Raw genomic sequence first — 13,522 nt, 5'->3', positions numbered from 1 at the left:
CGATCTCCTTGTTCAGGAAGGAAAATCATAAAAATAGAAAAAAGCTTGCTTTATTTTGGTGCTGGGGATGGTTTCAAGTCTTTTTTTGGTTTTCTATAGAGACCAAGAAAGTGTTCTGCATAGGGAGCCAAAGAAAAAAGTATTGAGAAACTTTCTAAATTATCTTAACTCAGTTGTTTATAGTATAGCTTTACTTTACAGACCACTTTTTATGTACTTGGATCATTAGATGTACCTACATCAATATACGTAAGATAAGCTTCCAAAGGAAATACCCTTTGCTTTGGGAATACTCTTTGTAAATACTCTTTCCTATCATCTATTAATTTTCATTATAGCACCAGTCTTTTATTTGTATAGGTCAGTGGTTCTTTAACTTTAATGTGCAGTAGAGTCCCCTGATGCTAAGCCCCTCCCAACACCTGTTTCTGTTTCAGATAAAGACAAGAGAGAGGTATGTGTACATATCTAAGAGTGAGCACAACCAAAGCTATGTAAAACCTTCATGGAGAAAATTACAGAACATTACTGTTGGATATAATAGACATAAATAGAGGAATATACCAGCTTTGATAATGTGATATCTCTAAATGTTATTTCTCTCTAAATTAATTCATTACATATCGAATCAAAATACCAATAAGGGCTGGGTGCAATGGCTAATGCCCATAATCCTAGCACTTTAGGAGGCCAAGGTAAGCAGACCGCTTGAGTCCAGGAGTTTGACAGCAGCCTGAGCAACATGGCGAAACCCCGTATCTACTAAAAATAGAAAAAAATTAGCTGGGCATGGTAATACATACCTGTAGTCCTAGCTCCTTGGGGCTGATGAGGGAGGATTGCTTCACCCTGGGAAGTCGATGATGCTGCAGTAAGTCCTGATCATACCATTACAACTGCACTCCAGCCTAGGCAACAGAGTGAAACTCTTATCTAAAAATAAATTAAATAAATAAATAAGTAAAATAAAATAAAATAATCACAATAAGTTTCTTGTGAAGACAGAATGTAAGTGAACCTAAAATTTACAAAGAAAATCAAAGGTCCAGGAGTAGCCAAGACAATCTTGAAGAGCAAGGTAGGGGCCTTGCCACTTTACCTGTAGATGCCAAGCCCTGGAAATTAAGAGACCGTGGTCCTGATTCAGAGATAGACAAAAAGATCAGTGGAACAGCATGGAGAAGCCAAAGACATATATAGAAATGCAATATGCAGTGAAAGTAACATTATAAATCAGCAGAGACATATGGAATGCTCTCTAATTGCTGCTTTGATCATTAGTTATATGGAAAATGTAGTTGTATTTGTAACTTCACACTATCCACAAAGATAAATTCTGGTGAATAAATTCAGAAAGCAGATCTTAAATTTATTAGAAAATATAATAATAAAATACTTAACTGCAGTTAAAATTTAAAAAGTACATATATCTTCATGTATAAATCTTAGAAATAGTGTAACATTGAGTATAGAGTCAATTTGTATGGTTAAGATAAAGTACCACTCATACAAAATGAAAAGCATGAAATGATACAGTTTTTTATAAAAAATGAAAACATACATGGTAATATATATCACATTCAAGATAATATTTGCTTCTTTTCTTTTATTAATTTTTTAAAAAAATTTGAGGCAGAGTTTCACTCTTACCCAGGCTGGAGTGCAGTGGTGTGATCACAGCTCACTGCATCCTTGACTCCCCAGGCTCGAGTGATCCTCCCATGTCAGCCTTCCAAGTAGCTGGGACTATAGGCATGTGCTGCCATGCCTGGCTGATTTTTGTGTTTTTTGTAGAGAGAGCCATGTTGCCCAGGCTGGTCTTAAATTCCTGAGGTCAAGCAGTCCTCTTGCCTTGGCCTCCCAAAGTGCTGGGATTACAGGTGTTGAGCCACTGTGCCTAGCCAGCGTTTCCTTCTGGAAATCGTAGAGGGATGTGATTAGGGAGGGATATGTGCAGACTACAACTGTAACTAAAGTTTTATATTTTTAAATAAAAATGTTTTAAAGCAACATGTGACAAAACATTAACACCAAATGAATATCAAACAACAAAGAAATAGTTGAAGAAATTGTGGCATCTATATACCATGAAATATTTTTCAGCCATTAAAAAGAAGGAGTTGTAGCTACGTCATTTTTATGGAGGGACTTTTAAGAATTATTAAGTGAAGAGAACAGGACACAGAAATATGTTTATAAAATCATCTCAGTTTTATAATATAATAACATAATATATAATGAGCATATATTAGATATGCTTGTGTATGACCAAAATATGAACATGAAAAAATATAGAGAGATTCATTCTAGGCTGTTAACATGAGAGATAACAGTCATGGGAGTGAGGTGATAAAGAAAGAAGGAGGAAGGAATAGGGAGTCAAGAAAAATAGGAAACAAAAATGCAGTACCCAGTATGATATGATTTTGTTTATGTACTCAGGCAAATTTTTATACGTATTTTTAGAAGGACTGTAGAATCACTTTAAAGAGTGAGAGTTAACCTAATTTACTATATTTGACTGGAGACTGTGATAGAAACAGATTTAGCAGAAAGTCCCTCAAAGAAAGAGTTACTCAGTGCTGTATTCTGTTGCTAGAGTATTTAAACAAATAACGTAATCAAATCGAAATGATGCTTTTCAGTTTTTCTCCCTTCATATTTAGTAACATAATGGACCCTAATTTCAATGAGTTTTTCTTTTTAAATAATGATAAAGAACTCACAACGTGCTAGGTGATATAAAATAGCAGTTAATAAAAAGTATTCATTTTAATATTTTATGAAATAGAGCTTTTTGGCAGAGAAACTTTAGCTCTTTCTTTCTCTTTCTTTCTTCAACTTGGGAAAGAATACGGAATAAATATCTTTTTTCCAAGACCTAAATACCAGCATTTCATGATAATAGATAAGTTACCTTTGAAATTTTCCTTTTTTCTTTCAGTGTGCAGGATGACAGAATTCGAGTTGAAAGGATGGATAACATTTATTTTGAATATAGCCATGCTTTCCAGGCAGTTACAGAGTTTTATGCAAAAGACACAGTTGACATTAAAGGTAAATGTTTTCCCTGTAGGTCCTGAAGTTGAACTGATTGGAAATTTGGATAAAGGCGTGAGTATGATTCTCAATTTAATGATGTCTAGGTAGTTACTATAAATATGTGGGAGAAGAAGATCTCACTGTTGTTGTGCTCATCAGAAACACTATTGCACTGCAGTCCCAGCTACTAGTTAGGCTGAAGCAGGGGAGGATCACCTGAGCCCAGGAGTTTGAGGCTGCAGTGAGCTATTATCACACCATTGTAGTCAAGCCTGGAGTGAGACCCTGTCTCCTAAAAACAAAAAGAACCATTGCAGCTTTTTAAAAAATTATGACCAGCTAGTAACTTGATGGTTTTGACATATTCATTAGAGTAGAAGGAGTTTTTGACCATCTTTCCTTTTTGCTTATCTTTAAAGATGGCTCATTAATATCTTTGTATTTTGTAGACTGTTTGGATGATAAATATTCTGATGAAGACTAGCATTTTGAAATGTTGGTTGCCAAAATTAAAACACCAGAATGTTAGTGACAGGGTTGAAATATGTTAGGTAATCATTATTTGTCTAATTCACATGTCCACAGTCAGGCATTAATGCTTACTTTCATTTGTACCTCACATTCCTGCCAGTCCAGCTTATGTTGGGGTCCATTTTGTGGATGGTGAGGTGAATAGACATTTTCCCCCTTGGCATAAACTTGGCTTCTCTCTGGTCTTCATCAGACCTCATATGGAGGAAATTTATCCCTGTCACATGCTAGAGAGCGTTCATCATCAGCTACCTGTCACTGCTCCATTTAAGCATCAGTGTCTGGTTAGCATTTCCTTGCATCTGGGCATCAGTGTCTTGTTAGCATGTCTCTTAATTTCATGATGCCTTCGTCAAATTGAATCAAGTGTCTGAGCATGTATCCTACTTCTTTTTCTTTTTTTCGATAAGGTCTCACTCTGTCACCCCAGCTGGAGTGCAGTGGCGTGATCTTAGCCCACTGCAACCTCTGCCTCTTGGACTCAAGCAATCCTCCCACCTCAGCCTCCCAAGTAGTTGGGACTACAGGCATGCACTACCACACCCAGCTAATTTTTGTATTTTTTATAGAGGTGGGGTTTTGTCGTGTTCCCTAGGCTGGTCTTGAACTCCTGGGCTCAAGCGATCCTCCCACCTTAGCCTGCCAAAGTTGCTGGGATTACAGGCATGAGCCACCGTGCCCAACCAAGTGTATCCCACTTCTAACACCAGTATTCAGTATTACCAAGGGGTCATCTTATGTTCAGCTAAAGACCTGATTAAATCCCAAGACTACGATGACCCATTCGTGGTATCAGATTTACTTAAAAGATATGGGCCAGAAAACACACCTTGCAAGTGCAGCATGTGTTCCCCTTAGTGGGATAGTCCTCACAGCAGTCTTTGTGGCAGTGCCCTGGAGAGTGTATGAAGGAAGGAGACTCACATCAAGTGAGCATAAGCGGCACCCTGGCTTAGAAGCTCCATGCCCTTGAGGAGACCGTATTTCTTGCTGCAATCTCTACAGAAGACATGCCCGGTTACAAAAGTCAGTGCACTAAGAGAAGGCCAAAACTCTGAGGTCAGGTATTTATAATTCTTCTCAGTCCAGATATAATGTACTGATTGATATTTGGTCATTTTTACCACAGGCAGTGCTACTTCTAACACATTGATACACCATCTTAATCACATTTTCTGGGGAACAAAGCTAGAAAGTTAAAAGAAAATAAAATTCTTAGTGGAACGGAAAGGTGTTGTTAGCACTTCATTTACACTCTGGTTTTATAAACACCTGTAGTTAAAATTAGTAAGATGTTTTATATTACTGATTTGTAGAGAACATCTTGTAATATATATATATATTTTTACTTTTAAAAGTAATTAATGCTTATTGCAAGAAAGTCAAACAACATAGTCGTATATAAAGAAAAAAGTGCCTGCCCTCAAACGTGTCCTCTGCCGTTGCCGCTTGTATGTTGGAGGGATTATCATTAAAATTTGGCATATAGCCTTGTGTAAAAATCCACACATCCACACATAAATGTACACACATAGTTCTCTGTGTTTGTTTAACATAGCTGGGATTTATTCGTTGAGCTAATTTTTTTGAATGCCTATTTTATATGTGAGGCATTGGGCATACAATAAGGAATAAAACAAACAAAAATTCCTGCTCTTTTGGAGTTTACATTCTAATGGTGAGAGATGGACAATAAAGTAAACTAGTGTGTTAGAAGGTGATATATGCTATGAAAAAAATAAGGCAGGGGAGTGGGTTGAACTTTTAAATAGGATAGTAAAGAAAGGCCTCATTGAGAAACGGCACTTGAACGAAGATTTGAATAGAGACTGAAGGAGTTAAGGGAAAAAGCCACATAGACATGTGAAGAAACAGTATTTCAAGCAGAGACAACAGTAAGCACAAAATATCTTAAGGTGGGAGGGTGCTTGGCATGTTTAAGGAATAGCAAGTAGTCTGTGTGCTGGAACAGAGTAGCTGATGGGGAGAACATTAGGAGGTGAGCTCAGAAATAAAGAAGAAATGGCAGGCAGATTGTGTAGGGTCACTGTAAGGACTTTGGCTTCTACTCTCAATGAGTTGGGGGATGTTGGAGGACTTTGGGGCAAAATAGTCTAATGATCTGATATACATTTTAAAAAGAATTCTTCTGGCTGCTCTGTTAAGAATACCCTGTAGGGTGCAAGGATGAAGCAGTGAGAGCAGATGGAAAGCTGTTGCAGTGTTTGCGGTGAGACATGAAAATGATCAGACAACTTTTTCCCCCCACTTAGCAACATGTTATAGATGGCCTTCCATATCAGTGCAGATAACTGGAAGTCATTCCGTTTAGTTGGTACATAATAACCAGGATTTACCAAACTTTACTTAAGTACTATACTGTTAATGTTGATTTAGGTGGCCTCTAGTTTTTTTAATACTCCAAAAGATTTTTCAAGTCACCTCCTTGTACACACATCCTCGACATGCAGTTTGGAGTATTTCTAGGCAAAGGGGATGGACATCTTACGTTTTGAAAAAATACCCTGTTCTCCAAAAAAGGTTCATTCCACCATCAGAAAAATGCCCTTTTTTTCCATGCCCTGGGTATTAGTAATGATTTACATTTTTCCAAAGGTCAATTTTAGGAGATATTGTCTAAATTATTATTTCAATAACCATAAAGTTTTACTTAAAATTTGTGTTTCATAATGGTAATAAGTTAATGATTCTATTTATTACATTTTTAAATTTGATTAATTAAAAAAAATTTTTTAATAACAAGTTAATATATTCTGTTTTCTAGGTTCTCAAATTATTTCTGGCATTGTTAACTTAGAGAAGCCTGTGATTTGCTCTTTGGCTGCCATCATAAAATACCTCAAAGAATTCAACTTGGAAAAAATGCTCTCCAAACCTGAGTGAGTGATTCCTCCAAAATTAAAAAAAGGGGGAGGCTATATTATGAACATTTCTTAAACTGAATTTGGTAGTACTATACTTAGAGAAGCTTGCCTGCTATTGATAGAATACTAGGGTGCAAGGATGAGCTGTTTGGTATTGTTGCTGAAGAATATTAAAAGTATATTGATAGAATTCTGTCAAATAAATTGTATTCATGATAGCTATTTGATATATTATAGTTTTGACTACAAAACTGTGCTTTATACTAACTTTATCCAGAAATAGTATTAAAAATCATTCATAAAATTTTACCACCTTTCTTATTCTTGGTTTCATTTCTTATTTCATAGACCATAAAGTTAGAAAAGGGCCAGCTGCTAACACAGCTTTTTACAAGAGTGATTAACTGTGGATTTTGGAAATTTAAAAGCTCATAATTGACATTCTAGGAAAATACTAGTTTAATAACCAGTGGAATAGAAAAAAGTAGTAGGATACTTTTCTTGTCTTTTTACATTCCGCCTTCACCAGCCCCTTGTCTTTGGCTCTGTCAAGAATCACCCTCCATTATATTGATCTGGGATACATCAACTCTGTCCCATTCTGCACAGGTGGGAGGGGAGATAGGTGCTATCAGCAAAATGACAGAATATAAATTAACTAGGAAACAAGGAAGTGGTGCTGGTTCAAGGTTGCTGGAGAGAGTCGAAGAAAGGCAGGTTCCTTGGGGTTCTTTTTGTAATGTCTTTGGTGTGTGTTCTCCCGTGTGGTACTAGAACAGAGTATCATTTCTCTGGAAACAATTTTATCCTATTTAAAAGCAATCTAAATGCCCATCAGGGATCTTTGTGCTATGTTTATGCAATGTAATGTTATACAACAGTGAAAATGAATGAACTAGAGTTATCAATGTATAACCAATACTTAAAATTTCATGAACAGTATATTAAGCCAAGAATAAAGTTGCTGAAGGCCACGCAGTACATACCATTATATGAAGTTAGAAACATGTGAAATCGTACTCTGTACTGCTTAAGAATATGTATGTACTTAGGGATTAAGTGAAAACATGCAGGGGAGTGACAGAAAATTCAGAAGCAGGGTTTCTTCCAGGAGGAAGAAGGGAAAGGAGTAAAGATTGGGGATGGATGTGGCGTAGTGGAGTTCAAATGATGTTTCATTTCTGAACCTGGGTATTGTATTAATCTGGACATTTTTTAGTGTGGCCAAAGTGTTTTAATTTTAAAAGTGTCAGCCTGGCATTATACCCTCATTGGATTCTACTTTAAGCTCCAAAAATAAACTTATTAAAGAGATCAGTCTATATGGTTGGCTGTGTTGGGCTTTTTAAAAAAGGGATGACAAGCTACCTACCAGTTTGACTTGTTAATGATAGGGACCCTATAAGTGAGGTAGAATTAGTGATAAAGAGCTTGCCCATTAAGACTTGTGTGTCTGTTCTGTATCACCAACCAAAGAAGTATTAATGTTGGAGTAAGGAAACTAACTTAAAAATCAGGCCCTGATGTGTTCAGAAGCAAATGAATTTGGACCTGGAAATATGTGTCCTCACCATATATATATATTTATATATATATATATATATTTTTTTTTTCTTTTTTTTTTAGATGGAGTCTAGCTCTGTTGCCCAGGCTGGAGTATAGTGGTGCGATCTCAGCTCACTGCAGCCTCCACCTCCTGGGTTCAAGCAATTCTCCTGCCTCCATCTCCTGAGTAGCTGGAATTACAGGTGCATGCCACCACGCCCAGCTAATTTTTTGTATTTTTAGTAGAGACAGGTTTGACCAGGCTGTTCTTGAACTCCTGGCCTCAAGTGATCCTTCCGCCTTGGCCTCCTAAAGTGCTGGGATTATAGGCGTGAGCCTCCGCGTCTGGCCCGTCTTCCTCATATTTAATTCAAAGTAAGAATAATACCAAACAATAAAACAAGATGTCTATATATACTGAAATTAAAATAGCATCTTTTCAGATTACCTGAAGGTTAACCTCTTGATAAATTGAGTGAAGCTGAACTTTTTGCCTCTTATAATTGATGGTGGAGGATGGTCAGGAAACTGGCTCTGCTAGTGACTTAGTGTATGATATAATCTACCTGTTGGGTACTTCCATGGAGCCAAAGCCAAAAGACATAAAGTGCTCCCCTTTGTATATATTCCCAGCATCCAGCATAAGCCTGGCACCTAGTAGGCTTTTATTATATATTATTATTATTATATATAGTATTAATACGGGATTAATGAAAGAAGGAAGGAATTCTTTGTTCTATGAGGGTGTATTTCACTGGAAATTGCCAGAAGGTCATTGGAAACCAAGATTAATTAATAAAGATGGTGATCAAACTGGTACTCTAGTTTTGCTTAAAAACGAAATGTGTTTATGAGTGGCATGTAATTTGACTCTGAAGATCATTCTGAAAGAGTAATTCTATAGTTCTTATATTTTGCAAAAATAATATTGCTTCTTTTTTTTTTTTTTCTTTTTGAGACAGAGTCTCGCTCTGTTGCCCAGGCTGGAGTGCAGTGGCATGATCTCGGCTCACTGCAGCCTCCACCTCCTGGGTTCAAGTGGTTCTCCTGCCTCAGCCTCCCAAGTAGCTGGGACTACAGGCACGCACCACCACGCCTGGCTAATTTTTGTATTTTTAGTAGAGATGGGGTTTCACCATATTGGCCAGGCTGGTCTCGAACTCCTGACCTTGTGGTCCACCCACCTCAGCCTCCCAAAGTGCTGGGACTACAGGCGTGAGTCACTGCATCCGGCTGCTTCTTAAGGTGATTACTTTGGAAAAATGAATTTTCTCCTTGTAGATGAAAAATTCAGTTGCATTACTTTATAAACATACCTTATGCTGCTGAAGTTTTGGACTTTTATTTCAAAAGCTGTGTTATCAAGGGGAAAATAATTTCACTTGAGTTGGCTTGTTTAGCAAATTCTTTCACAAACATTGCTGCGTGTTTCATAAAAATCGTGATACGTATTTATTTAAAGGTCCTTGTGCCATTACAGTAGAATTTTAGGTAGTCTGAGAAGATATGCCATTTCAGGAATTGTTCTTAAGGATGATTTAAGTGAAGTTTTGTTAAGGCAGACTTGAGGTTCTAAAGTTATTTTGAGAGTTTAAGTTTGTTTCAAAGAAAAATAGTGTAACAAAATAAATAGAATGTGAGGGTGTTAGATATTTATTATGACAGAATTAACCTGATTCCTAAATTTATGAAATTCAAAGGAATCAACTTTTTGTTGTTAGAAGTGAGTGCTTTTGTCATTTTGGATAGTTTTTATTTGGAGTGGTCACAACTTCAAAAAGATATTGGAAATTTCAGGAAAGAGTGAGAAAATCCACCCAAGGTAAACTGTAAAACCTTTTTTTTTAAAGAAAACTTCTTATGATAACAGAATGATAACATGTGGTGATTACCTTTACTTATAGTGAAATAAATAGCTTAATATATAAGCTGCTCTAATGACATCTAATGGCTAGCAGCCAGGGATGCTGCTAAACATCCTAAAATGCACAGGATATCCCTACAGAACACATTATTTGGCCCCAAATTTCAACACTCCAAAACCAAGCAAATATATTACAAGAAAAGAAACCACAGACCTGTATCTTTTGATTATAGACATAAAAATCCTCAGTGAAATCTAAGTACATGGAATCAGAAATATATAACAAATGATTATACATCATGACTACTGGATTTATTTCAGGCATACAGGTTTGGTTTTAAAATCTGGAAACCAATTAATGTAATCTCCCTTATCAAAAACTACATGGTAGTCCCAATAGACAGGAAAAGCTCTTCATAAGATTTAACACCCCTTCATAATAAAAACACTGAAAAAACTACAACTAATGTGGAACTTTCTTGACCTGACAGTGGACATTCATGAAAACCTCACAGACATTAAACCTATCTGTTGTTGTTAAGATGCAGTATTCCGGCCGGGCGCGATGGCTCACGCCTGTAATCCCAGCACTTTGGGAGGCCAAGACAGGCGGATCACGAGGTCCGGAGATTGAGACCATCCTGGCTAACACGTGAAACCCTGTCTCTACTAAAAATACATAAAAATTAGCTGGGCGTGGTGGTGGGCACCTGTAGTCCCAGCTACTAGGGAGAGTGAGGCGGGAGAATGGCATGAACCCAGGAGGCGGAGCTTGCAGTGAGCTGAGATCACGCCACTGCACTCCAGCCTGGGAGACAGAGCAAGACTCCGTCTCAAAAAAAAAAGATGCAGTAATCCTCAGATGACTCTCTAAGTTCAATGCAATTTTTGTATCAAATCCCAGCTGGCTTTCTTGGAGAAATTGACAAGCTGATCCTAAAATTCATAGGATTCATATCTCAGTTTCAAAACTTACTACAAAGTGAGTAATCAAGACAGTGTGGAGGGTGGGGTTAAAAGAAAAGACAGTGTGGAATTGGCATAAGCACAGACATATGATCAATGTGATAGAATTGAGAGTCTAGAAATAAACTTATGGACATTTGATTACTGACAATTCAGTGGAGAAAGAATAGATTTTTTTCAAACAAATGGTGCCAAGATAGCTGTCTGTGCAAGAGAATGAAGATGGAGCCTTACTTCCTGTCATATTTGAGTTTGGAAGATAACTCAAAATGGACCAAAGACCTGTTATGAGTTAAAACTGTTACACTCTTAGAAGAAAACATAGGTCTAAATCTTTGTAACCTTGAATGAGGCAAGGATTTCTTAAGTATGACATCAAAAGCACAAGTGAGAAGAGCAAAAATAGATACATTGAACTATATCAAAATAAAAACTTTTATTCTTCAAAGAACACCATCAAGAAAGTGAAAAGACAACCCATTGAACAGAAGAATTTTTGCAAATCATATATCCAGTAAGGGACTTGTATCTAGAATATGAATACATATATATATATACTGTTATAAGTCAATGGTAAAAAGATAACTCAGAAAATGGACAAATGATCCATATAGGTTTTTCTCCAAAGAATATATGCCAACAACCAAGAAGCACATGAAAAGATGCTCAACATCATTAAGCATCAGGTAAATTCAAATCAATGCCATGGTTAGATACCACTTCATACCCACTAGGATGGCTATAACTATGAAAAAAAAAAAGGTATTGGCTGGGATGCAGACAAGTTAGAATCCTCATACATTGCTAATGGGACTGTAAAATGGTACAGCCATTTTGGAAAACAGTCTGGTAGTACCTCATGACATTTACTCTGTGATCTAGCAATTCCACTAGATGTTACTTAAGGCAATTAAAATATGATGTCCACATAAAAAGTTATACAAATGTTCATGAGAGCATTAGTCATAATAGCCAAAAAGTAGAAACAACCCTAACATCCATCAAATGAAGAATGGATACCTAAAATGTGTTATGGAAGGTTTTTCAACCATAAAAAGGAATGAAGTACCGATACATGTTGCAACGTGATGAACCTTGAAAATATTATGGTAGTTGAAAGACATCAGTCACAAAAAGTCTCGTATTGTCTGATTCCATTTATATGAAATATCCAGAATAGGCAAATCCATAGAGAGAAAGATTAGTGGTTGCCTAGGGTTCTTGGGTTGTGGTGGGGGAATGGAGAGTGATTACTAATGAGTATAGAGTTTCTTTTTGGAATGATAATATCTAGAATTACATGGTGATGATGGTTGGCCAATTTTAATATACTAAAGACCACTTACTTGTACATTCCAAGTGGGTGAATTGCATAGTGTGTGAATTATATCAATAAAGTTGATAGACACACACACACACACTCTTTTAAATGTCAGTAGTGCTGAGATTGAAAAATCTTTGTCTCTATTTTAATTCCATTCTTAAGGCAATATCCTTCTGAGGCTCATACCCAATGCGTCATGTATTTTGAGGTATTTGTACTCTGGTTGGAGAGTGTTCCAAGCTCTTTGTGAACTCTGGTCACTGTTCACTACTAATTTCTGGCGGTTATTTACCAGGTCCCACAGAGGTCCCTAAACACCTTTGAGGACTGGTACTTGGCAAGAGTTGAGATGACCCTTCAGCAGATCTCTGGAGCTCCCTCTATGTGCAGCTCTGTTATCTGGCATTCTATCTCACAAATTATAGTTTCCCTGCGCCCACCAAGGAGGCAGTCATGTTGTTTACCTCATTTGTTTTTCCTCTCTCAGGGATCACAGTTCTGTGCCAAACATACCTGAAAAGTTTTCCCCCTCACGTGTTTTGTCCAGTTTTCTCATTGTTTATGGTTGGAGGACATTTCTCATGCAGTTAATTTTTTATGAATGAAAGCAGAGGTCAGGTGGCACAATTGAACAGCGCGCAGAACACTGCGCAGAAAGAACAGAAGAGGGAGGCGGGAGAAAAACATTCTATTAAGTTTAAAACATGATTGCCGGCCAGGTGTGATGGCTCATGCCTGTAATCTCAGCACTTTGGGAGGGCAAAGTGGGCTGATCACCTGAGGTCAGGAGTTCGAGACCAGCCTTACCAACATGGCGAAACCCCATCTCTACTAAAAATACAAAAATTAGCCAGACATGGTAGCAGGTGCCTGTAATCCTAGCTACTTGGGAGGCTGAGGCAGGAGAATGGTGTGAGCCTAGGAGGTGGAGGTTCCAGTGAGCAAGATTATGCCACTGCACTCCAGCTTTGGTGACAGAGTGAGACTTTATCTAAAAAAAAAAAAAGGTCGAGCATGGTGGCTCACGCCTGTAATCCCAGCACTTTGGGAGGTCAAGGCTGTCGGATTGTCTGAGCTCAGGAGTTCAAGACCAGCCTGGGCAACACGGTGAAACCCCGTCTCTACTAAAATACAAAAAAATTAACCAGGTGTGGTGGTGGGTACCTGTAGTCCCAGCCACTCACTCTGGAGGCTGAGGCAGGAGAATTGTTTGAACCCGGTAGGTGGAGGTTGCAGTGAGCTGACATCGTACCACTGCACTCCAGCCTGGGTGACAGAGCGAGACTCCATCTCCAACAAAACAAAACAAAACAAAACAAAAACAGAAGAGGGAGATGTATGAAGTTAGAAAAGCTGTCCTAAACA

At 37.6% G+C, this 13,522-nt stretch overlaps 1 protein-coding gene across 4 annotated transcripts in view; it reads left to right on the top strand.

Moving 5' to 3' along the window:
* Window positions 1-13,522, top strand: part of MSH3 (mutS homolog 3) — a 227,530-nt gene that overhangs the window by 69,329 nt on the left and 144,679 nt on the right. For all 4 annotated transcript variants that reach the window (XR_004056310.1, XM_010386022.2, XM_030927020.1 and 1 more), the window contains exons 9-10: window positions 2,945-3,057; window positions 6,359-6,473. Coding sequence is in view for 3 of the 4 variants with exons in the window: in XM_010386022.2 (XP_010384324.2) it covers window positions 2,945-3,057; window positions 6,359-6,473 (228 nt within the window). In the remaining variant the exon portion in view is untranslated. The remainder of the gene's footprint in view (window positions 1-2,944; window positions 3,058-6,358; window positions 6,474-13,522) is intronic.

The sequence above is a fragment of the Rhinopithecus roxellana genome, chromosome 3, assembly GCF_007565055.1.
Source record: "Rhinopithecus roxellana isolate Shanxi Qingling chromosome 3, ASM756505v1, whole genome shotgun sequence".
Classification (NCBI taxonomy): Eukaryota; Metazoa; Chordata; class Mammalia; order Primates; family Cercopithecidae; genus Rhinopithecus; species Rhinopithecus roxellana.
The sequence above is the reverse complement of the archived record's forward strand: the minus strand, read 5'-3'. Positions and strand labels throughout refer to the sequence as shown.